At 59.8% G+C, this 25200-nt stretch overlaps 1 protein-coding gene across 2 annotated transcripts; it reads right to left on the bottom strand.

The window, feature by feature from the left end:
* Positions 1-4749: 4749 nt before the first annotated feature.
* Positions 4750-9513, bottom strand: CBX4 (chromobox 4). Of its 2 annotated transcripts, XM_065648060.1 has the most exons (5): positions 9281-9513; positions 9154-9197; positions 8335-8400; positions 7624-7690; positions 4750-7086 (listed from the first exon to the last, which is right to left on the bottom strand). In XM_065648060.1, exons 1-5 carry the CDS (start codon positions 9347-9349, stop codon positions 5755-5757), a joined length of 1578 nt encoding a protein of 525 aa, XP_065504132.1. In that variant the 5' UTR covers positions 9350-9513; the 3' UTR covers positions 4750-5754. The 2 variants fall into 2 exon arrangements, with proteins under 2 accessions (XP_065504132.1, XP_065504133.1); XM_065648061.1 differs by lacking the exon at positions 8335-8400.
* Between the last annotated feature and the right edge of the window lie 15687 nt (positions 9514-25200).

Genomic DNA, 25200 nt, shown 5'->3' on the forward strand with positions numbered 1-25200 from the left:
TGAAGGTCTAGACTGTTCCCTTCCTTACCTTGACCTAAGCACTTCTAACTGAAAAACGCTTATACCACAGAACCTGTGTCCACACTTGCACCGTGGCAATGTATAACCCCCCTGGAAAACCCCTTCCCTGTACCTGAAAGCCCCTTTCCCAGAACCTCCCAGGGACAGAGAGCCAGTAACCCCAGCAGCTTTACCTCAGTGACTTGGCTGGGTCAGGATCTGTCATCCCAACAGGTGCCAGTGCCGTCCCTTGCAAAAGGGTCCTGGTGTTTGATGGACATCTTGGAGAGTTTGACAGTCGGTGATTAAGTTTCCATCTCTCCCCACCCTTAAACCCCGCGGACCTGCTATCAGCAGGGTCGGCCAGGGACGGCTGGCAGCCTGGCGTGCTGAAGCCACGACTCCTGGGACTCAGGGTGCCTCTTGCCAGGCTGCGCTGCATTGCACAGGGTGTTTTATATGCCTGCTCGTTCGATAAAAATAAATCTTCACGTTTGCAGTTTGCTTTAAACTACATCAAGGTGTCAGCTGAACTGATGGCTCCCTCTGAGAAATGACTGCAGTAGGTGCCGGCAAATTGCTCCCGGGTGAGCCTGGGATCTTGCCCTGTGATGGGAGATAGTGGCAGGGCCCAGCCCAAGGGGGGGACCCTGGCCACCCTCAGCCCCGCTCAGTGCCTGCCCTGAGCTTTCATCATTACAGAGACCCTTGTTTCTCTCCCATTTGCACCCAAAGGTCTGTCACGCAGTAACGGCCCTTTAGTGTCCACAGGCCTCTGAGTGCTGGCACAAACCCAGGGATGATTCCTACCAGCAGCTCCACAACCAGGACCCTCGTTCCCTTCCAGCTGATGGCACAGCGCCCGCTGCAGCCACTACCGTCCCCCTCCCCTGTCACTCCCCACAGCAATCAGGGGGTCCCAGAAGCTGAGCCCTCATCTCCTCCATCCAACATTTTGCTCACACGACCAATTCTTCCTCACTGCACTGACACTGCCCATGGCCAGCTCTGCTGCAGAGCTGCATTTGGGTCAGACATGGCTGGTGGCAGCCGCCTTGTGACCACCTGAGTTGCTTCATTTTGTCTTTAATGGGATTCTCCCCAGCTCAGGGTGCAGGCAGGAGCTTTCCCGCGCCCAGGGGACTCTCCAGAGCCGCTCACTGAGGCTCTGGGAGCGCCTGGGGATGCTCTGGGTTGTGCCCGGTTCTGCGGAGCCTTTTTCCTCTTCTGGTGAAAGCATAAACAGAGCAGCGTCCTTGCAGCCATCTCCTCCCAACACAGATCTCGCATGAATCTGGGCTGAATCCAAATGATCTTATCTGTGGAGGAGACTGAGGATTTCCTACCGCCAGCCATTTGTGACTGTAAAAACGGAGGCAGCCCAGTGGAACAGAGGAGGCGAGAGGGCTGGGCCTGAATGGGGAGGCCCCTCACATCCCCCTCACCCACCTGCCCCAGGTCTCGCCCTCCCGCAGCTGCTCTCCCAGACACAGGGACACCAGCCCCACCGAAAATCCAGCAAAACCCCTCGGTGGCAGATCTCGGCAATGACTGCCTGGAGGAGCTGCCCCCACCCACACATGAGCAAAAGCACAGAGTGCCCCGACTGCCTGGGAAATCCTCCGCTTCCCACCACGTATGGCCCTGCCCTCCAGGGCAGAGCTGCTCTTGCATTCCCAGTCTGGATCTGAAAGTCCTCCAGTCCCCATGAGCCTCTTTCTCATTGTGATTAAAAGACACCAGCTCCATGTCGTCTGTTTATTTAACATCCTTCTCCTTAACAGCATCCTCGCCCCAGAGATGCGACCTCTTCCACCGCGCCCCGGGGCCCTCACTGCCGGCTGCCGCGTGGCTGTCGCCTGGGGACGGTGTTTCCGTCACCTCCCGGAGCCCAGCGAGGATTCCAGCCCGGTACTGGTGCAGACACTGGTACCACCACGCTGGCGGAGGAGAACTTGAAAGCAGCTTTACAGCACAGATCTGCAGGCCCTCCTCTCAGCAGGGCCACATATAGATGGATGCATCAGACCCTTTCAGAAGAGCTAAAATATGAACACATTCTCCTTTTAAATCAACAAATGTTTGTCTGGAACAAATCCAAACCAAGCAGAGGTTAACGCATTCCTGGGAAATACATTAAATGTAGCACACACCGGTCTTCCTAATGGAGCATGGTGATGCTCTGTCTCATCCTGGATCTCTCTGATAACCATTGGAAGTCATAGTGGACTTCAGAGTAATTTGCTCAGTAACAGGCATTTAGCTTTGATGCACTTAATACGGAAAGAGAGCAGTATGAATAAGTAATTCATATCCTAAACACTTACTCTTTCCCAGCCAATTGGCACAGAGCAAGGGGAGGGTGTATCTTTTAAACCAGTAACTACTTATCACACCTTTCACTGCACAGGAAGCTGCTGGAGTTGTGATAAACATGATCAAACTATTAAACTAACAAATATCTGGCTATGTGGTTTCCGGGAAATGGCGCCTCAAACAAACCACAGCTACTGCCAGCAGAGACAATATTTTAGGTGCTTCTGCAGCTCATGGAGCAACGGTGGGTGCAGGGGAAGGAAGCTCAAAAAGCACACGCAGAGGAACAGTTTCCTTAAAAATGGGCAACATAATACAATCCATTTTCAAAAATGTTAATGAGCTAAACTGTAAACCTGCAAACAGTTATTAATTACCAAGAGTCTCACACACCTACAGACTGGAGAAGGAAGCTGCTGACCCGCTCGTGACAGCGGCGGTGATGCTCAGGCTCTGGCCAGGAGCCTGCAAGCCCATGTCCAAAAGGCAAATCCTACCATTTGTGAGAAACCCCGCTGGTTTCACCTGCCTTTGCCTGGGTAAAGCCAAAGTTCTCCTCTTGCAGAGACTCTGCCCCAGAGCAGCCGCTGGCCCAGCCCCGCTCCCGCACTGGCTCCTGCTGCTGTCTGTCGAGCTGCACTTCCCCTTTCATAAATCACATTTTGCATTCTGAGCATGCGTCTCCTCTTCCATGCCATTTTTGTTTTCAGATAACCATTAGCTTAATTAATCCAGGGAAATGCATAATTTCTGATTGTCTGCTCTGCCAGCTAAGGCTGGGACAGCCCCAAAACGCTTCCCAAACCATCCCGGGGCATCCCCTGCACGGACTGGGGTTCGCCTGCCCCCAGTACCTGCTCTCCAGCACCTCAGCTGCCACTCGCACAGCCCCACTGATGTGTAGAGCTGATTAAAACCCTCTTAAGATTCAGCACAGCTAACAGGCAAAATGTTGATTTTAATCAGAGTTCACATATTTCCCCTTACTCTCTGTGCACACACAATCAGGTTTTTGGGGTCCCCATACAGGCAGGTGAAAAATCACAAGCACTAACCATATTTCACAAGTTTCCATTGACTTTGGAGCATCAACTGAAACCAGAGATGAACTGAGCTGACAGTACTAACCTTGTCCACACCAAGTTTAACCAAATAGCTGGGATGGAGCCAGCTTCCTGGTGCGAGCTCCCAGAAGCCGTTCCCTGCGTCGCATGAGCATGCAGAGCAGCAGACCTGAGCTACACCAGACCAAAACCAACATCTGTGACCAGTGCCCACAGTCAAGGCTGTTCCACTTGGGTACAAGCCTCTAGCTGAGAAAATGGCATCCACACACTCAGTGGCTGCTTTTCCTCCCAGGCTGCCTCAGAAAAGTGCTCTGGCTCTGGCACAAGAACATCTGTAGACAAGACATGGGCTGACACAGCTCACGCAGCGGTTCCTGCTGCGAACAAGCCCCGGCAGATGACACCTGGCTGGATGCTGCCCCACCTTTCTGCGGATGCCACATAATCCCCAGGATTTACTAAGGAACAGTTGCCAAGATGATTTTTTAAATTTATTTAAATAAAATGAAGCCTTGGAAGACTAGATTGCCCAAAAGTGGGCAGCATGAGATGGGGTGGTTTGGTTTGCCTTTGGGAGCAGCACTGCCCGGACAGACACCTGTCACACTGCAGCAGGACCCAGAGGCCGGGCCCGCGAGGTGTGACAGCCCGGGCACCTCACCCACAGCTTCGGGTGGCTCTACTGTCACAACCGCAGGGTCCACCTTACCCAAACCTATTCATTCTGCTTCTCACAAGCTTGAGGCTCTTGTCCATACACCCAAATGTGCCACCAACGGCAGTATTTCAACTAACAGCTCTGAAAGAGAAATCAACTTCAAGCAAACGCCCAAGATGAGAAAGGCTGGCGACTGAGGCCGCTTGGCAAGCCCAGGGTCCAGAGGGCAGTTATTGTCCCAGAACTTGGTTCTGCCTGGGAACACCACAGGGAATCCTGGGGACCGAGCGCTGCACCCGAGCCGCGTGCGGACGGGCTCCAGGGCACGCTGCTGGGTTGCCACCTTCGCGTGAGCCATTCTGCAAAGAATTAGCCCCGCGCTGCGCTTTCAATGGACTCCAGCAGTTATTAATCTATTTCAGGGATGTCTGCAGGCTTATGCCTGCCCTCGCTCCAGCAGCACCCAGCTCTGCCAGCGCAGCCCTCGCAGCCCATTCGCCTTGGAGAATCCCAGCCCTGCCCTGGCACTGCAGGGAAACACCGAACCACTGGCACCTATGGCCTCGCTGCCCACCTGGGCGGCACTGGGAGAAGACGGGGCGCCCTTAGCACTGCGGGCAGCACCCCCCCATCTGCACCTTTGGGGAATATTCAGAAATATATTCCATACACCGCACCTCAGAGCCCATTTTAACCTGCAGGTACCTGCTCCGGAGCAGCCCAGCCACAGCCTGCCCGCACAGGGACGCCTTCTGCGCCGTCCGTATGCGGTAACAAACGCACTCCAAATCCTGGTAGGTTTTGTAAAGGTTTATAGTCCTTTGCAATGATTGCATGATACATTTCTTCCCCCGTGACACAGCCCTCGGACCAGGAAGCTCCTCTGGCAGCTCGCGCTCCACCTCCCAGCAGCTGGGCTTTGCAATTCGATCTACACTAGCTGCAGAACATCAAATGCACTTTCAACATCTCCATTTAATATTTACATTCAAGCAATTAATAATTGGAAGCTTATAGTTTAGACATTTCTAATAGCAGCAATTTCTATAATAGCTTGTTTAGCTTTAGATAACGATTTTTTTTTTTTGCACATAGAAACACCACATGTGTACAGTATCAAAAAATATATACCAGGGATGGTCCTGCGGGTTGTAAGGAGGGCAAGGGGACAAGACTAACAAATGCTGAATGGTTAAAAAGGAGAACAGAAAATATTCATTTGATATAGTTTATAAGGTGATCTAGGGACTCCATAAATCTAGGCTTTATATTTCATTATATAAATACCTACAAATAAATATATTAGCGTGGCCAGAGAGCGACCAGCTTTCAGCTCAAACAATACATTTCAATAACACCACGTACAAACGGGAGCAAGAATCACTTGACAAGTTAGCACTGTTAAAATATAATACTATAACTCTGAGTAACTGGCGGGACCCATCCCCGCCTGTCCCGGTGCCCGCGGGTCCCGGGGAGCCCCTGGCCGCGGGGCGGGAGCAGCGGCGAGGACACCCCCCACGGCAGGGACAGCCACCGTGCCTGGCCCTGTCCCAGCGTCCCCTCGGTGGGGACGGCAGGCTCGGCCGCCGCGGCGCGGGCAGGGGCACGCGGGCTCTGGGGAAGGGACACCAGTACCTTAGCGGGAGGCTGTGGGGCCGCTGGCCCCAAGGTGGGCAAGCAGCTCCCACGGGGAGCAGCCGCCGTCCCACCTCACACCGTCACATACTCCTTGAAGGTCACGGTCAGGCAGTTCGCGGTCACGTCTGTGATAATTATATTCCCAAAGAAGGGCTTGAATTCCTGCAGGGACTCACCCTCCTCCTCCTCCTCTGCAGCCTCCTGGGGCTGTGGAGGCTCCACGGCCGGTTTCTCAGTTGGTGCTGGCGGCACCTCCGGCTTCACCTGCGCCACGGCCAGCTCGCCCTCCGCCCGTGGTTTCACGCACCGCAAGTCTATGGGCTCGTCCAGGTCTGAATCCAGCAGGATGACCTCTGGCTGGCTGGGCGTGGGCGGCTCCGGCCGCTCCGGGGCCGGGGGGCTGAGGCAGGTGGGGGCACTGATGCTGCGGGAGGTCAGGCGCTTCTTGCCCGGCTCCCGCTCTGCGTGCGGCTCCGACAGGCAGCGCTTCCGCGAGCCGGGGCTGGAGAGGTTCAGTCCCATGGAGGAAGGGCTGTGCTCGCAGACGGGACTCAGGGACCAGGGCACAAGGTCTGGCTTGGTGGTGAGCTGCAGGGGCTGCTCCGATGGAGGAAGGGGCAGCTCCTTGGGCAGGGGAGTCTTTGGGGGGCTTTCCTCGAGCTCTGCAGGGGGCTGCCGGCCCTCACCCTCTGCTTTGCTCAGGGCGTTGCTGCCCACCACTCTCTCCTCCCCTGGTTTCCTCCAAGCCTCCAGCTTCTCCTCCCCACCCTTCTTAGGAGTCCTCTCCTCCGCAGCCCGCTTTCGGGCCGGCTCCCCAGACTTGATCTTCACCGCCTGCATCCCGTTTTCCATATACTTGCTCATGACAATCACAATACGCCCGTTCTTGTTTTTGTTCTTGACGATCTTCATCTTGCCGCCGAGGCCATTGCTGGTCACCCTGTCCCTCGGGGGAGGCCCGCTACCACTGGACAGGTTCTTCTCAGCCCCATTCTTGCTCTCTGCAGTGAGGTTCTTGACTGGGCCCAGCAGGTTTTTGGCTGGGCCATGAGTCCACTTGTCCGGGTGGGTGACCAGGGGGCTCTTGTTGCTGTCCAAGCAGGCCTGGCTCTGCAGCTCCTTGCTGCTGGGCTGGTAATGGGGCTCATACATCTTGGGGTCTGGCTGGTAGTGGTGGTGCTTCTTGCTGTTCAGCTGGTAGTAATACTTCCCTTTGCTGTGGGACTGGTGCTTCATGCCACTCTCTTTGCCATTGGGCTGGTACTGGTGGTGCTTCTTGCTGTTGAGTTCATACTGGTGCTGCTGGCTCTTGCCAGAGGAGCTGAGATCCAGCTTTGGCCTGGTGTCCACAGCAGGGTCCTGCAGCCCCGTGAGGATGTTCGAGCGGCGGGCGAAGGAGGGAAGCTGCAACACAAAGCCAGGGGCTGCGGTCAGGTAGAGCTGGAGAAGGAGGTGCCAGTGCTCCCGCAGGTGCCGAAGGCTCTGGTGAAACGCCCGCCCCTCCCGCGGCTCTCCTTACTGGACGCTGCATCACAGGGCGCTGCGTCCTCGAGCAGGCAGCCTCAACCCACTCCAACTTACAGACTGTGCATTGCTCCAGATTAATGAAGCAATGAAAAGAAGAAAAGCACCCTTCAATCAGCCGGTTGGGAACAGGGGCCAAGCAGGACCGTTGCTGCCGAGCTTGCGAGCAGCCTGCTAATGCTGCCCAGCCGCGGGCGCAGCGGGTCTGCTCTGCGGCCCCGAGGGGAAGGGGGGCTGGGACTGCACAATGAGCTCAGCCCTGGGGCCTGGGGGTCCCCGGGGCATTGCGAGGTGCCCGGGCTGCACGCGCGGCTCCTCAGCATGATGAAACCCGCTGAAAGCAGCTCCCTGGGGACCAGGCCACGCTGCAAACAGGCTGCCCAGGAGTTGCGGGGCTGGGCTCCGCCGCGCATTTACCTGCACAACCAGCGGCTTTGGCTTGGGCCCCCGCTTGCGGTATCCCATCAGCTGCTCCTGCCGCTCCCTGCGGGAACACAGAGTCACGGCGAGGCCCGAGTAGCGGCACACAGACTCTCGGGGTGCACCCTTCCCTGCACCCCACGCGTGGCAGCTCCCGTGGTGCCAGTGACCCTACGCGAGTGCAGCAAACTGGTGCGGGGTGGCGGGAGGGGAGCCGGGCTCCGCAGGTGCGGAGCTGCAGGCCGGGGGTCCTGCAGGAGGCGGTGGGACAGGGACACGGCAGATTCGCTGAGGCAGGAGCCGCCTGGTGAGGCGACTTCCCCGCTCCACCTCCCCCTGCTGCAGCAAGGGGCTGAAGTTTACAGTTTGCGCCAAAATACTACAGGAAATAAACGCACGGAAAAAAAAAAAAAAAAAAGGCAGGGGAAAAAAAAAAGGCAAAAGCCCGTCCAAGCGCAGCAGCAGCAGCGCCGCCTCCTCCACTCGCAGGCATCAAATCCCCGGGCATGCAGGAGCGCAAGGCGCGGCGTGGGGGGAGCGCGGCGCGGGGGACCTTGAACCGGAGGCGTCGCCCGGCGGCCCCGCGGCCCCGCGCCCGAGCCCGGCCCCGTCCCGCGCCCGCCCCCGGCTCCGTGACGCAGCTGCAATTGCCGGAGCGGGCGCGGGTGCCCGCCGCCTCTGCCGGCCCCCACCCCGCCCGCCGCTCACCTGTTCTGGAAGGCGATGAGCAGCCGGGGGTCCAGGATGTTCTCCTCCGGCTCCCACGTGTTGTATCTTGCGAGAGGGGAGGAGAGCGGCCGTCAGCCGCAGGGCCCGGCCGGAGGGGCCGGGGTCCCGGGCAGGGACGCCCCGCTGCTCACCCGGAGCACTGGGCCCGCCCGGCAGAGGGTGTCCGGGGCTCGGGTCCCCGGGGAGGGGGATGGGCGGGAGAGCGGGGGGGCACGGGGACAGAACTGTTTATTTAGCGCAGTTATTATTCCGGAGGAATTTTAGGCATGTCATGATGAAATTTTCCAAATCCCCTTTCGCGGACCCAGGAAAGCAGCCGCGGCGCGGAGGAGGGACCCGGCCGCCGAGTCCGGAACAGCAGCGCGGACCCCCTCCCCCCCGCCCCCCCGCCGGCACTGTCATGCAAACCCCAAATACTCCGCAGCCCGCAGCGGCCGCCCTGGCTCCGCGGCCGGTGCCTCCGCCTCCGCGGGCGGCTCTCGGGGGCCGTCCGCCCGCCGCGGGTTGCGGGGCGGCGCGGGTTATTTTTGCGGTTATTCCCCCCCCACCCGGTTCTGCAATATGGAGCCCAGCTCCCGAGGAGGGAAAGGGGGAAGAAGCCATTTTCTGGTGCACATCAGCCGCCGTCTGCCCGCCTCGCTCGGCTACCGCCGCCGCTGCCGGGCCCCGAGGCCGCTTCTCGCCGCCCGCCCGCCCGCCGCCCCGGCCGGGGCCCTTCCCGGGGCGCCGAGAGCGGCGGAGCCCCCGCTGCCGGGCCGGGCCGCCCCAACCCCGTCCCCATCCCCGCTCGGTACTCACTTGGGCGACCATCCCCTCCATTTCACCAGGTACTCGACTCTGCCCTGCGGAGCGCGGGAGGCAAAGACACGGCGTCAGCTGGACCCGCCGGCCGGCCGCCCCCCGCCGCCGCCGCCGCCCTCCTCACCTTTCGGATCCGCTTCTTCTCGATGCTCTCCACCGCGAAGACGTGCTCCCCTACCGCCGGCAGCTCCATGCTGCAGCCAGGAGGGGCCGGGCCGGGCGTCCGCGGCCGCTGCTACAGCCGAGCTGCGCTCCAGCCCCGGCAGCTCCCGCCGCCGACCCGACAGACACTGAGCCCCGGCCGCCGCGGCACCGCAACCCGTGCAAATCCCGGAGCGAGACGTCAGGGAGGCGGCGCCTCCCGGGCCCGGCTGCCCGTCAACGGCGGGGCCGGGGGATTGGCGCAGACCTGCCGGGGAGCGAGGCGGGGAGGAGGCGGGCGGGGGCCGGGCAGGAGCAGCGCGGAGAGGGGAGGCGCAGCCAGCCCGGCCCCCGCCCCACGCGTGACTCAGCACGGCCCCCACGAGCGCCGCGGCCGGCGGCAGAGCCCGCGGGGCAGGTGCGCGACCCGCGCCGCCCGGGGGGGCGCCAGGCGGGGGGGCCGCCAGGAGGACGCACGGGGGCGTCCGCACGGTGCCGGCGGGGTCCCGGAGCGGGGGACGAGCCCCCGTGACGGCTCCACGCCGCGGGCTGCTCTGGGCTCACACCCCCTGCACGGCCCGGGCCCGCCACCTCCTCCCGTGGGGCCCGGCCCGCAGCGGGAGGCGGGTGCGAGGGAGCGGCCCCGGGCACGGCCCGGCAGAGCGCTCGCCCCGCTGCCGGGCGCTGCGCTGCTCGGCGGGCCCTGAAGCCGCCGGGGGCACCCAGCGGCGGGGACCCCCCGTTGCAAGATGGCCGGAGGGCCCGGGGGAGCGGGCTCGGAGCCTGGTGCGGGTGGTGGCGGCGGCGAGTTTCCCTCGCCCGGTGCCGGAAGCCGCAAACGGCGGCGGCGTGCGGGGACGCCGCGGAGAGCCCGCGCTTCTCGTCTGAGCGGATTAAGGGGAGCACACTGAGGGCCACGCATGTCCGTGCCAGCGGGTGGCCCCGAGCCGCCCTCGGCGCTGCTGCGGGAAATGTGGCGGTGCCGGAACGAAAAGCGACCTTCCCCTGGGCAGGTGGAGCGGGGCCGGCCGTGCCCGCGGCCGCTCCGAGCCACGCCCCGGCCACAGGACGACGCGGGGCGCGGACACGCGTGGGGCTGTTCCCGGCGGGGGGTGGTGCCGCGTGGAACCCCCAGACCCTCCCGGGGGTCTCGGCTCCCGGGGCTGGCTGAGCTCGGTCCCCGCAGGTGCCGAGTTGCGCCTCCGAGCAGCCGCCGGGGAATGGGGACGCTCGGGGCGCCGTGGGGGGGACCCCCGGCCAGGGCGGGACCGGAGCCACCGCACCGGTGCGCAGCCCCCGCCCGGGCTCTGCCGGCCCTCGGACGGGGCGGCCGGTCCCCGTGGAGCAGGGAGTCCCGTGCCAGGGCTGCCCGCGGGGCTCCCGGTAACTGTTGGCGGGTGCGGGAGCGGCGGGGCTGAGCCCGAGCGGCACCGGGGTCCGGAGCGGCTCCTCTGCCGGCTGTCGGGAACCAGCTCCCGGTCCCCCCGGGGCCGGTCCCTCCCCAGCCCGTCGCATCCCCGCGGCTCCGCCCGGTCGCCGTGTCCCCGGGCGGGACGGCGGCAGCCGCCTGCGCTTTCGGGGGCCCTTCCCGGGCCCGGAGGTGCGGGGGCACCAGGGAGGCACCGCTGAATGTCACCGCGCCGGAGACCATAACAAAGACGCAGCCGCCACGATCGTAGAGCCGAGCCAATAAAAAGCAAACTGATATTACAATTTTGATTTCCCTGGAGGGCTGAAGGGGCTTAATGTAAGAATTATTATCCATTGTGAACAGCAGCCGAAAGAAAGCCCAGGCAGGAAGATTTAAATTTTTTTTTTAACTTAGCGGTTTCCCTAAGAAACATACATTCATTGAAATTTATGCCAGCGGAGTTCGTTAACCCTCCCCTTTGACATTTCAAGCTTCTCCTGTTGCCAGAAGAGACAAGCCGAGCACAAACCACTAATGCTTGCAATAAAACTAAACGCCCAGGGACAAGCGCGATTTGGTGCAGTTCCCCTCCAGCCTGGGGAAGCTGCGGAGCCTCCAGCCCGCGGGGCTCCGCGCTCAGCCCGGCCGGGAACGGCCGATGGGAGCTCAGGCGCTGGCCGAATATGTACGACATAGATATATTTTTTAAACGTGTGATCAGGCATCCCTGGGATCTCCGTAGAATCTGCCTCAGGAGCAGTGCAAGAGGCCTCTGATGAAATATAATATTAAAAAATAAAAAGTGAAAGAGACACTGAAAACCAATATTAAAAGCATTTTAATCGTTGCCTGGCTTGTGGCTCCCATAGCTCAGCACCAGCTCCTGTCCTGTACGTTTCTGCAGGATGTTCATCTGCTTTCTGTTACCGGACTGATTGCACATGATTCGCAGTAATGATTGTAATGGTGGTGATTTTCTCTCTCTTACCTTGCTCAGATAGCAGCAGTTCGTGAACTGATACATCTTTCCCTTTGTCAATTTGAAAGAGGACACCTTATTTGAAACACATAAAATAGCCTAAATAAGGAAAGCAGGAAATGTTTCCAACTGCTGCCTCTTCTTGGCTGCTTGGGGCATATCACAGGGTTGAGAAAAGAAAAAGGGTTTCCAACCAAAAGAAACGAGAGGCACCCACTGCCTTTTAAAGCCAAGATAGCAGTTGTTTAATACCATGTACTTTGTTTGTGATTTACCCATTCATAAGGCAGGTGCAAGGTGCAGATCCACATTCTGTGGGTATTCTTCCCCTCTGCCACACACCTGTGCAAAAATTCAGGTTCCTCTTTATGTGCAGAGCACAGTCAACAGGAGCACAGCTCCTTTGGGCAGGAGGACTCCGTCCCCAGTGGAGGAACACGCAGACGGGCAGAGCGAGCGTGGGAGCTCTGACCACCCAGCCAGGGCCTGATCCTGAGCGGGGGCTGCCAGGGGTGCAGCTGTAAGACAAAACCTCTAACAGCCAGAGACAGATGGGCTTCCTGCAGGTGGTAGGAAGCACACCAAGGCAATTTCCCCTCAAATACTGGCTGGCCCTGTTCCCTCCTACTACCCAGAGCTGATATCTGTCTAGGTTTATCCTTTTCATCATTATTTATAAAGTTCTTACCCCAGAGACAGAGCCAGCTCTGTGGGTTGGGTTGTGCCTCTCCAAAACACAAGATGCTCTGCTCCCTCTTGCCTCGTACACCAGGAGCTCCTGCAGACCTGCTGCATGTTTGCTATCAAGCAGCACTGATTACACATGCCATCATTTCTGATGTTGCTCATTAGTCTGTATCATTATTAGCAATTCAAACCAGCAATCCTTTTCAGCTGTAATGCTCCAATTCCACCCCAAAGACTCCAAAGCTGCAGTTTGGGTGCTCAGCTTTTTCTCCTGCCCACCCTAGCAGGGCCAATGGTTCCTCTGGGGGCCCAAACAGGACGGGAGCACACCAGGCTAAGCACCAAATAACAACAGAAAGTTAATTCGTGAATAGTTACAGCATTTCCTTCAAGGCCGCTCTTGCAGGCAGCCAAACACGGACTGTGCAACGCTCTCGCACGCCGGTGTCCTTGGAGGGTGGAGGAGGGCACCAGCCCCATTCATTCCCACCTGCCCGCAGCCCTGGCCAGCCGGGCTCCTGCATTTGCCCTCTGCTTTTGTCAGCTCTGCCTTGCATTTGAAGTTGTGGCCAGTCTGAAAAACGGATTATAATATAGCCCTTGCTGAGGTCAACTCCATGCTGGAGAAAAACAAAAAAGAGGATGAGTAGCTAGGCTTGGGAAAAAACCCCACAACAAACAAAAACCTAAAAAAACCCAAACAAAAAACAAAAAAACCAAACAAACCCCACAACAACCCACAAAAAATAAACCCACCCACCCAATCAATAGGATGCCATGAGGTAAGATGCACACAACGAAACCCTGTTCCAGGTTGCCAAGGCAAATCTGTCAATAGAGTATTGAACAAGCAAATCTGACTCGCAATTATTGTCTGCTTCTAAATATAAGCTGCCCCTTTGCCTCGCAGTTCAAACCCCGTGCTGGCTGAGAAGCTCAGCGATTGCTGGCCAGGGCTTTTTCAAAATGGTGAGGGAAGAGTCAGCTCTGCTGGAAGCTGGGCTGGAATTCACTCCAATGTGCTCTGAAAACCCCTGGAGCGTCCCCACCACCTTCACTCCCGCAGCTGAAGTGACATGTGCCCTGCCCCCCGTGTAACAGGCTTCCTAAAGCAGCAAAAACCCCTTTGCAAACCGTTTCAGTAAAACATAGAGGACAGTGGAGCACAAGAATATTTTCAGACACTGCTGCGGAAAGAAAACCAGGGCACAGAGTGCCCAGCATTTTGTGACACTCAGGAAAGCACCGTAAAGAGTCTGAGTACTCAAAGCTGGGACTGTCAGTGTGGACCAAGCACGGTGGCCTTAAACCAAGTACGGCAGCAGGAGCTGCCATCACCGGGCCAGAGGCAGCAGTGGGAAAATCCAAAGGCAAAACCATCCCAAACCACGTCATCAAGTGGAAATTTAAATGGCTTCACAAGTACATTGCTGCAGTTGCTTCAGGGCCACATTAGGTGAATTCTCTTTGCTGGCGCTGCTTCCAGCACAAACCAGGAGAGGCTTCGTGCAAAATCCCCGAGAATGGGACACTCGTGAGGACTACACACGGTCCTTCTACGGCAGTTTAACAAAGCACAACGGAGCCTGCTTTTGTGTGGCCAATGCAGGGGCCGAGCTGCCGGGTGCACGTGGCACCGCTACCCAGAGCGGCTGTTCTGGGCAGGCTGGGGTCCCATCTCCCACCTCCCCCCAGCCCCAGATGAGGGAGGAGGTGACAGTCCCACTCTGCAGAGCCACAGCCAGCATGGACAGGGCTGCACCCAACAGCAGCTTCCCAAGAGACTCAGGTGGGAATAACCCCAATTCCCAGGGCCCTTTTCTGCTGTGCCTTCACTCCCAGCCTCAGGCATGGGTGCTGGCGAGGGAGCCTTGGACACCATCTGTCTTTAATCTTCTTAGAGTCAGGAGAAATTCAGGGTAAAGAGGCCCCGAAGTCCCTCCGTCCCTGGCCATGACTCCCCTTCCATGGCACAGGGCTCAGCACCCACCTGGTGGGAGCAGGTCCTGCCACCTCAGAGCAACAGACTGCCCAGGACACCAGGAGCATTCCCACCCAGGATGCTTTCTCACCCATGGTGCTTTCCCACCCAGCAGGACATGCCCTTGCCTGGTGGGAGTGGGAGGTCTGTGGATCTGGGGCAGAGGGACATGGGGATCCCTGGTGCACATCTGCCCCATCCTGCCCTGCACCTCCTCTGCCATCCCCTTCAGCTCCTCCAGCAGCCCTGGAGAGGGCTGGACGCAGAGCTCTCTTCCTCCTCTTATCACTTAAGCCGATGCTGTTCCTTGGCAGCTGACTGTAATTATGAGATTTTCTCCATCAGAAGTGGGCCTGTGCTTGTGGCTCTAAGCAGGGCTGCAATCTGCTGGTGGCAGCGGTGAAGAGCCATTCAGCTGCCCAGCAAGTTGTGAAAGGATTGAGATGTTTTGTGCAAGCTTTTCCAATCTTCTCTGTCCCTTGGAATCACAAAAACTTCCATCAAAAAATAAACAGTGCCAACACGCTGCAAGCCCCAGACAGCTCAACTTTCAAGCCGCTCCACAAAAATCAAACAAGAAGCTGCTGGAGTCAGATTTAATTTTTGACAGAAAACCCCAAGTAAAACATGTTGAACAAAGGTTCCTCTGCAACAAGAGCCACACAGGGAACGCTGGGGTCCCACACACGGCCCAGGAGCTGGGATGGCGCCGGCTGGCCCAGGGACAGCAGCCTGGAGGAGGCTCTGAGATTCTCTCCTCTCTGTTCTCTGGGTGGGAGCAACACCAGCACATGCCCTGTGCCCACCGCGGGCAGCACGAGAAAGTCAGGGGCGCCCTGCTGAGGAGAGTGGGTTGGGGTGGCGGTCAAGGTGGCAGTTTGGAAATGCCATCAACAGAGGCGCTGGGAAGCAGTTCTCCTCTGTGGCTTCCCGGGGCTTCCAGAGGGCTTTTCCTCCGTGTGACTCTTCAACACACTCAACAGAAGAGCAAGAAATTCCCTTTTTCTTAGGAGACAGGCTGAGAATCTGCAGCTCATTTCACACCAGTGGGGCAAGGACAAAAGCCTCCAGGCAGGTGCTGCCACCATCATGTCAAACATAAGCCCAGCCTCGGATCACGCTCTTTAATGAGCAAAACCACCAAACTAGTCCTGATAAAGTGAGTCAAAGCACATACCCCCAGGGTCCTTATCCCCTTCTAAGATGACAATCTACGATTTTTATCTAGTACAAAGCCTTGACCATGCAAAGGAGTCATCGGGCACAGGGGTTTGCACCCCAGGCAGGATACGGGTGGAGGATGCAGCTGGACAGTGGACTGAGCTGCCAGGGAAGTGGTTCAGCCTGAGCTGCTCGTGTCACTCCAGCTCTGCCTCTGCTTCTCCCTCTGGGGCAGGACCTGGGCTCAGCCCTGCGAGAAAGGGCTCAGCGGCGTTTCTGGGGCTCAGCGGCGTTTCTGGGGCTCAGCGGCGTTTCTGGGGCTCAGCCTGGCCACCTCATCCTGTGCACACACTCACCTGGCTGGGCCACAGCAGCAGCTCCTCCTGGCAGGGAGGAGTCTCCCCAAGGCCTTCCCTGTCTGCAGAAGAAGCTGAATGGCCCATGCCAAGCTATTTAACTGCAGGGATTGATTGACTCTCTAAGATTACAGCTGAGGACAGTGTGTGTACCCAGGTGCTGCCATGAGCTGCCAGGGAAGGGCAGGGCGACTGTCCTGTGGAGAGCTGCCCCCGGCACATGGGACGTGGGGTGAGGGAGGGAAAGGGGAGCGGGGAAAGCTGCAGCCCTCCTGTGCCAGGAGCTGTGCGCTGGGTACCATGCATGCGGTAGCGTTTGTGCAGCAGCCAGCACCGCTGAGCTGCAGCTCCGGCTCCCGCCCGCTGCTGGGACCAAGCTCCTCTGGCAGAGTGACCAGACACCATGTGGTGCTGGTCCAAACCGATGCCCCGGCCACCCCTCCCTGGGCAGCACAGGGATGAGGTTGGTAATTTCCCACAGATAGAAGCGAAAATTACTGGTTTGGGCTGGGCCAGCCTGGGGAGCTACAGGAAGAGGAGCAGGTGAGGGCCTTGTCAGCACATGTCCTGCCTGGCGGTCTGGGAATGGCACACAGGGGATGCTGGCACACAGGGGATGCTGGCACACAGGGGATGCTGGCACACAGAGGATGCTGGCAAGCGGGCCAAGTGCTGGTGGTCGCAGCAAATTGCCCGTCCCTTCCCGAGTGCTGCAGAGCCGAGCCCCGGGCTGAGCTGGTGCGAGGGCTGCGGAGGGGGCGGCTGCCACCGTGCAGCCAGTCATGGGGACCTTCAGCTCTGGGGACTGTGAAACAGCCGGGGACCCTTCGGTGTCCCCAGGGCTGCAGGGTCCTGGCTGGTGGCACCGTGAGCTGCCGGCACGTGGCGGGTGGGTTTGTGGCTGCGGTCCTGGGTCTGTCCTTACACAACTCAACCACGAGCTGCTGTGTGGGAGTGAGGGGCTGCAGCCCCTGTGCTTCTCCTCTTTGGCAGATCCATTGCTGGCATCCGACAGCCACAAAATGCAGTGTTCGACAGAGGCATCTTGGTTTCGAAGGGCACTGCTGGCTCCCCCCGGAGTGTCTCTGCTGGGTGCAGTGCAGGGAGGAAGCGTGCGCGGCTCTGCGGTCGGGCAGTTTCCACCCTCCCTGCACCTGAGCGCAGCTCCCCGGCAGCCCTTCCCTCCGCCTTCCTTCCTTCCGCCCTGTGAGCATCGCCCCGGCAGCTCCAGCCAAAGCCCACAGCTCATTGCGAGACCATTTCGCCATCCTGGCAACTGCCCTGGCACTTTATCCCTCTCAGCAGATTACAGCAAGTGTTTATGTTTTCAAAGGTTTTGGGAAGATTTACTGGTGGTGCTGTCCGCCCTCCATGCGTTACACTGTCACCAGAGAGCTCTCTGCTGTAAAGCTGCTTAGCCCAACCCAAGTCAAACTGCATTAAGCCATTAAGTGTACACATCTGCCCGGGAGCGGGAGCGAGCCCATCGCGTGTGTGTTGAGCCGGGCAAAGCAGCGCTGGGCTCCCGGCCGCTGCCGCGGGTGCACCGGCTCACACCAGGGTCAGGGACTGGAAACGGCCCCAGGGTGGGGAGGTGGCACACGTGTCCCAGCCTGTGATGACCTGCAGTGGAGCCCGGGCTCTGCTTGAGCCTGGCTGGGTCACAAACGGATGTGGCTCCATCCCCTGGGCTGACAGGCAGCAAGTCAGCAGGCAGGAGCCCACTGTGCTGTGACACTGTGGGGACAGTCGAGTCATTTGGTGTGTGACACACCCCGTGTCACTCGGTGGGACGCACCCTTTCCTGCACTGGGGAGCCCAGCTTGCCCAGCTGCAGCGTCCCCGCCAGCCCTGCCCGGGTGCCGGCTGGGAGGAGGGTTCCCAGGGCTGGCGCTGCTGGACGTCCCCTTGTCTCTGGATGTCCCCTCGTCTCTGGGTGTCCCATCGTCTCTGGATGTCCCATCATCTCTCTGCCCACTGGCGGCTCATTTCTCTGCAGCGCTGCGAGCAAAGCCAGGGCTGTGCCTCTGCCCCAGCGTGGCATGACCCGCACTGTGCTGGTCTGCAGGGACCGTGTGGCTGGGGGGGGACAGGAAGGTGTGAAGTGACACTGTGCACACTGGCAGGCTGGCACAGGGGGAGCAGGACGCAGGGATGCAGGGCTGTGCAAGGCGGGGATGCGGCTGTGTGGGGCAGGGATGGGGCTGTGGGGGGCAGGGACGGGGCTGCAGGGTGCTCGGGGAGCCCCCAGCTGAGTGAGGTGCTGCTGCCATGGGGCACTTTGTCGCTCGCCCCAGGCTGGGGGGCTGCCCGGGCAGCCCCAGCACTGCGCTTGCTCCCAGGGACGGCCGGGAGCTCCCGGCTCCGCCGCTCCCACAGCCCATGTTTGGGCCGTGGCTGCAGCAGGGCCATAAAAGGCAGCGTGGGGAGGGCGCTGGCACCGCGCTGCTGCACCGGGGCCACCGCGCCGGGGGCGTCCCGAGGAGCTGCCACCGGCGCTGGGGCTGGGGGCCAGCGGCTGAGGCAGAGGGAAGGAGCAGCGAGCTCCAGAGCTCTTCATGCATCGGGGTGGCAGATACAGCGTTGGCAAACTCCGCGCGAGCATTTTGGCTGGTGCAGGACCTTCTGTAAGACAAGCTGAGGACCAGAGCCGGGAGGTGTTCATTGAGCTGAGATCCAGCAGATGTGCAGTAAATGCGGTCACACCAGCCAGCTCCAGAGGTCAATAACGGGGAAAAAAGTGGAGGCAATGAGATTTTGGGGTAATGCAGGAGGACTTGTTCCCTCCAGGGACTTGCTCCAGCTGACCCCAGGTATGTCCTTACTGGCAGGGATCAAAACACTGACCAAAACCCATAGAGAACAGCAGAGATGGGCAGATGACAGCCCCATCACAGAACAGTGACTAATTGATGAGGAAAGCCCGAACGTGGGGCGGTGCTGCTGGCCAGGGTGGGGTGTGAGCCAGCCCGGAGGAATGTGAGTCAGATAAACAGTGACAGGGAAGGGCCATTCCCAGGTATGGGTGGGCACCGCCAGCACCGGGCAAAGTGTGAAGGCTGGAAAGCCGGGGCCATGCACCGGGATGTGCTTCCAGCTGCCGAGGGGGACGTGGTGGAGGACTCTCCCCAAACGACATTTATGGGGGTCTTTCAAGCTGGGTTGGGCAAATGCTGGGAGGGGAGCTGGCACAGGAACGCTGCTGGTGCCCCGGGCAGTGACCAAGATGGGCTGTGGTGGCAGCCGTGTCCCCTCCGAGCCGTGTTCCCCCCGAGCCGTGTCCCTCCCCAGCCGTGTCCCCCCGAACCGTGTCCCTCCCCAGCCGTGTCCCTCCCCAGCCGTGTCCCTCCCCAGCTGTGTCCCTCCCCAGCTGTGTCCCCCCTGAGCCGTGTCCCTCCCCAGCCGTGTCCCTCCCCAGCCGTGTCCCCAGCACTCAGCTCAGACCCCGTCCCAGCACACGCAGCAGCTTCCTCGCTCCCACTTCAGCTTCGAGGGGGTTTTGGCAATGCAGGTGTATAACACTAAGCCCAGCTGCAGCCATGCTAGACCTGGCATTAGACAAAGCACAGTAAATCCCCGTTAACGGCACCTCCTGCACCTCACACGTGGCTGCCGGGGGAGTCTGGGGGCTGCAGCCCCGGGACAGGCAGGTGCAGGTGTGAGTGGCTGCCTGTGCCCCCCAGCCCCCCAGCACAGCCCCGATTCATCTCCTGCCTTGGCTTCTGCTAGCGTGGGCTCACACCGCTCGTTCCCCGCCTGAACGGCTGAATAAAGCTCAGCAACAATGGGCCATCGATTATCCCATTATATTTCCATCGGGCCTGACTTCCCAGCCAGCTCCTGGAGGGGCAGCGGCTCCACAGGGCTGGGTGCAAACAGCCCCTCGCTGGGTTCTGCTCTCCAGAGCCCCGAGTCTCCCGTGCCAGGCACCCCGGTAACGCCGGCTCCACGGCTCCGCATCAGCCGCTGCCCCTTCCCCAGCAGAGCCCGTGCACCGGAGTGATGCACCTGCGAGGGCAACGGCCCCTGTTCCAGGGACGCCCCCAATCCCCGGGGGGCTCTCAGGGTCCATCCCACCTCTGGCAAACTCGGGGCTGGCTCCAGCCCTTCACATGAGCCTGGTGGCTGCCTCCTCTCTGCTCCCCACTTTTTGCAGGGCTGTATCCCTCCCCAGGTCCCTCTCCTCTCCCCTGGCCAGCCATGGCAGTAGCACCGCCGGCCTCTTCCTCTCACGTGTGCTGCCCGTGAAGCCCAGGAGAAACTAAGTGCCAGGGTCCTGTGGGCGCCCCCGTCCCCTCCCGTCCCTTCTCGTCCCGCCCTGTGAGGGAGAACAGCCCCAAGAGCACCAGGTCTCTGGTGGCCGTTTCTTCCCATGTCACCAATATCAGCCCTGCTTGTTATGAGTATTTTTATTACCCAACCTGCTGACGAGTGATTTTTCAAGAACAGAAAGGTCAGCAGATGCAGACCCTCCCAAGTTCCCCGTGCTGCCCGCGCTCCCGGCGGGGCTGGACTCCGTGCTGCCCCACACCTGCGTGACACCGTGAGCACCCGAGTGCCACGGCTCATCCTTCCAGCGGCAACTGTGGGCGAAGGGCTGGATCAGGCCGTGTTCGTGGGGCGGTCCCGGGTGACCCGGGCAGCGCGGGGTGGGGTGGCAGCCCAGGGAGGGCCCCTGGTTGGTCACCCGCTCCCTGTGTGCTGCTCCTGCTCACGGGGGGAGCTCCAAGGCGGTGCAGGGGAGCGGTGACGCTGCTGTGTCTGCTCAGGGATGCTTCGCCTGCAAATCTCCTACCTGCGTCAGCAGCTGAATTCCCTGGTCTCATTCCCCACTCTGGCAGCTCCTTTAACCCTTTCCTCCCGGCAGCTGCGCTGCGAGGAGGCACAGCCGAGCACACAGGCGTCACCGAGGGGCACACTGCCAGGGGCTGGTGTCACGGTGGCTGTGCTGTGACCCTCTGGCTGTGTCCTGGCTGTGGTGGCCAGATCTGACCCTGTTCCCACGCATCTGCAGGAGGGGACGCAGCATTTTGCAGCTTGGGGAAGCTGCTCTGCACCCTCCTTGGTGTCCCCAGCTCTCCTGCAACCTGTGCCTGGTATCCCTTCCCAGCCACGGCTGCACCACGTCCCTGTGCACCCCTCGGCAAGCAGAGCTGGGCCTGGGCGCTGCCGTGGTGGGGGCTGCTCTGGGGGCCAGGGCTGCCGTGGGGCAGGGACACTCACCCCGCTGGCCCCGATCCCCGGGGAGAGCCGGCAGCACCTTCCCAGTGCCCGCGGCTGCGGTGCAGGCGTGGGGGCAGATTTATCACCTTGGCAGAAGGCCTGCAGGCCAGCTGGTGTTTGGGCTGTTTCCAGAGTTTCCAGTCACTGCTGGAAGTTTTTCAGTGCTCGCCCTCCCATGCAATATGTGGGAATTGGGTTCCTGAAGCCCGGACCCGTCTGCCGGAGCCGATTCGTGCCGGGCAGCCCTCTCGGTGGGTGCCTTCGCTCCCGGCACGAGCGGTACCGAAGTGCTCCCTGCCTCCATCTGCAGCACAGGCTCTGCTGGTGCCAGGGGCTCGTGGTCACGCAGTGGGCTGGGATCACTCTGCCGGGGTGTTTGACGTGTCCCCTCAATGCCTGGGCTCTGGCAGGGACCCCCACACGTCCCCTCACCCCCGGGTGCAGCGAGCTGGAGGGGAAGGGCGGCTTCGTGCTCCCGGGAGGCTGCTGGGCTTTGGGGGCACGGTGGCCACCGCCCCAGCCGCCTCTGCCACCGCCAGGGTTAGTCAAGCACCAGACGCAGACAGAAGCAGCTGAACTTGTTTGTGGTTCATGAAAGACAGACCCACGCCAAACAAAATGAAAAATTGCAGGAAGAGTCTTTAGGCTGCTGCTTCTCCGGTCCTCGCTGCCGCTCTGCCGCATGCAGCAGGAGCTTTGGCAGGGGCCGAACCTGCAGCCGACCGAATTTGGAAGGACCTGGAACACCCGGGCACGGTGGAGGGTTCGGGGTGGCTGCAGAACCTCTTCCAGTCATCAAAAAGCACCACTAAAAGTGCCAGCTGAGAGCAGGTCCCTTCTGCTGGGTTCCCTGAGCTGTCACCGTGCTCACCGCGGTGTTTTTGGAGCACGCCTGCTCGCTGGGCGTCACTGACCCCAGGACACATGGACGGCTCCGCATGTCCAGCCAGGCTGCAGACTGCCCCGAGTCCCATAGTGGTGATTTGCCTGTGCTGAGAAGACCTCGCACAAGGACAGTCGCTTGGTTAATTCTGCTTAAAAAGAGCACCCATGGTAAGGTTGCTGTTACCTCGTTGCGGGGCACCCCCAGCCCTCCAAGTCCAGCAAACACGAGAGGGTATCGCACGGTGCAGCCAGGGCAACAATGGGGTGGAGCAGGTCTCAGCACGGAAACAAATCCCAGCCTGGGTGTTCATGCGTTGTGGACCTGGGATGGCCCCAGGGACTTTAACAGGTGGCTGCATTTTGATTTTGCTTTGTTTTTCTGCTTTTCGTACCACTGCATCACGCAGTGGCTCTATCTATTTGCAGAGATGCCAGCCTGCCGAACAGAACAGAGCAAGCCTGCAAGGGGAAACAGAGGAAAAAACCCAACCCCCTTTGACAGTCCTTTCCCATGAGACCAGCGGGGCTTTGTTTTATAGGTGAGCTGCAGAACACCAGTTTAGTCACAGCAGCTTGGAGACAACGACGGGTTTGGAAACAAACCACCAAAGCCATGAGGGTCGGCAGGGATCTCCGCATCAGCTGTATTTCCCTTCTCAGTTTCAAGCACAACATTTGTTTTAACTACCCCAGGGCTGAAGCACAAGGGTGGCGTTTGCCCCCCAGGACCGGTGGGGGATGTTACCGCTGGTCCCCGGCCGCTGCCCCAGCTCTGACACGGGAAGCTCTGCACGTCGCCTTCCGCAGGTGACCCAGCCGAGAGCTCGCTGCATTCAAGCATCTCGCCCCAGAACCAAACCAGCCTGTTGGGTTCATTACCCAGACTTGCTTCATGACACCATCACCCAAGTATTTCTTACTAAACCTCGCAGCACCCAACACGCACCCTCTGCGCCTGGCCGGTGAACGTGCTCTTACACAACCGGGCTGGAGACGCCTCTCCGAACCACGGCATCTGCAGGGGGGTCTTCAAATAGCAAATGGTGCCCAGCTCACTGGCAGGTGGTGGAGGACACCAGATTTCAACAGCTGAGGCACCACGTTACCGCTGACCACCGCAATTTCCAGACTACTGCATCAAAATTGCCTAGAAATTGCTTTTTGAAGGCGGAAACCCTATGAAATGTGAGGAAGAGCCCGATTCCCTGGCTGAACAGCTCAGAGGATCATCCTTGCACCGTGCTCAGCTTCCTCCTGCTCCGGCAGGGACCGGCAACGCCGGCGGCCAGGAGCGGCGGCGGCACTGGCTGCGGCGCAGGCAGAACACGAGCTGGAAAAGATCCTGGGTTTTTTTTTGACAAAACTTCAGTCTGGGGAGGAGGGAAGTGAACCAGGACCTGATGCACCCGCCGCGGGGGACGCGGGACACGGCACAAAGCCCAGCTCAGCAGCAGGCCTGGCCCAAAGGGAGGCCAGAGCTCAGCTCTGTGATCTGGAGCGGTTTTGAAGTGAAGGAGCCCAAACCTTCACAGCAGAACTATTTTTCAAAGCCCTTTCTAAGCTTGAACTAAGAGAGAGTTGCCTTTCATAACTAGAAGAAGAAATGAACTTCATTCAAAGAGCAGCAATTTTTGGGTACTTGGATGATGTTGAAGCACTTGGCTGAAGCACAGACTGCAATAAAATCAGCCACAAAAATATTTAAGGAGCTTCCTCTAAATTTCCAGCCTCGCAGTTAGAGCAATCCGGTTCTGGAGCAGCCTCTGGGAGAGGGGAACGGGGAGACCTGGCAGCTTTTGGGGTGCGATCAGTCTGGGAAAGGCCGAGCTCACCGCGGAGCTCCCCCAGCTTTGGCTCTTCTTCCCGGGTGGTGCGAAACCTCATCGTGCATTTTGTTCCTGACTGTTTAAATGAGAGGGATAAAGGGCGTGCGGAGCCTTCCCCAAAGTGCTGAGCGCAGGCCGGGCAGGGCTGGGATGTGACCATGAACTACAGCCGGCCAGACTGGTCTGCTTTTATGACCCAAGCGGAGACCTGGGGATTAACCAGCCAGCCCGCGGCGGACAAGCGAAGTTGGGTTTTAAATTCTTTGGTGCCTGTAATAACTCAGGTGAGTCTCTTTGTTCTCGTGAACTGTAACATTTCATGTGGCAGACAGCGTCCCTGAACGCAACAGCCCAACAGCCGCGTCCTGACACGGCCCGGGCCGCGCTGGCCCGGCTGCCGCTGCTCCAAGCCACAAACGCCACTCTGCCCGGCGCGGGGGACTCGGCAGCAGTTCGGCTGAACCTCGCTGCTCCTGCGCCTCAGCCGCCGCGCGGCCAGTGCCCGAATCCAGGGGCAAACAAAGCCGTTTCGTGGATCCAGCTGCCTCCTCCGGCGCGGGACACAGCTCCCTGCTGCCCTGGGGACACGGAGGGGACGTGGGAGGGGACACGGGAGGTGCCAGGCTGCGTGGGGCACACCGGGCTCCTCGGCTTCCCAGATGCCGCCGATCGGGTTCCGCGCTGGGATTATGAAGCAGCGAGAACTCAGTTTTCTTTTTTTCCTGCTCCCCTTCCCCCCGGCACCAGGAGGCAAAAGGATGTGTCAGCTCAAGGCTGAGTCTAAAGAGGCTTATGCTGACTATTTACCTTTGCAAGGGTCTATTTTTGGCTGCTCAGCTGCAGCTAATTCAATGAACAGGGCAGCGATTCAGGAGAGAAGCCACATGAGGGCCATTGTTTCTAGGATCCACTTTTCTGCCCTGCAGGGACCACAAGCCTTGCTTCTTTCTTGTTCCTCCCTTTTTTTCAGATGGCAAAGAGTGTCACAAAGGAGAAGGGGATCCTGGGGACAGGTCAGAAGGACTTTGGGAACCTGGTGCCCTGTCCCGCACTTGCCTCGTTGCCTTTCACTGCAGAGGAATCCCAAGGCTGCTCCTGACCCTGCCACGGCCGCTGCCGAGGGCTCCAGGGTGGCTCCACACACCCTCCTGTCCCGCACCTTCCACCCAAAACAAGCTCGGAAACCTGTGGATATCCAGGGTGAATTCAAGTGGCATCGGGGGTTAATGAACAGGCTGCAACGGGAAGCAAGTCACCCGGGACACGACTGCTGCTGGCTAACAGGGAGCAGGTGGGTTATCGGCTCTGTCCCTACCTCTCCGACCATTGCGAAGTGGGTTCAGCGGGTGAGGGCTCGGGGAGCTCCCCGTGCTGAGCACGAGGGCCGCTGTTGT

The sequence above is a fragment of the Caloenas nicobarica genome, chromosome 18 (assembly GCF_036013445.1).
Source record: "Caloenas nicobarica isolate bCalNic1 chromosome 18, bCalNic1.hap1, whole genome shotgun sequence".
NCBI lineage: Eukaryota > Metazoa > Chordata > Aves > Columbiformes > Columbidae > Caloenas > Caloenas nicobarica.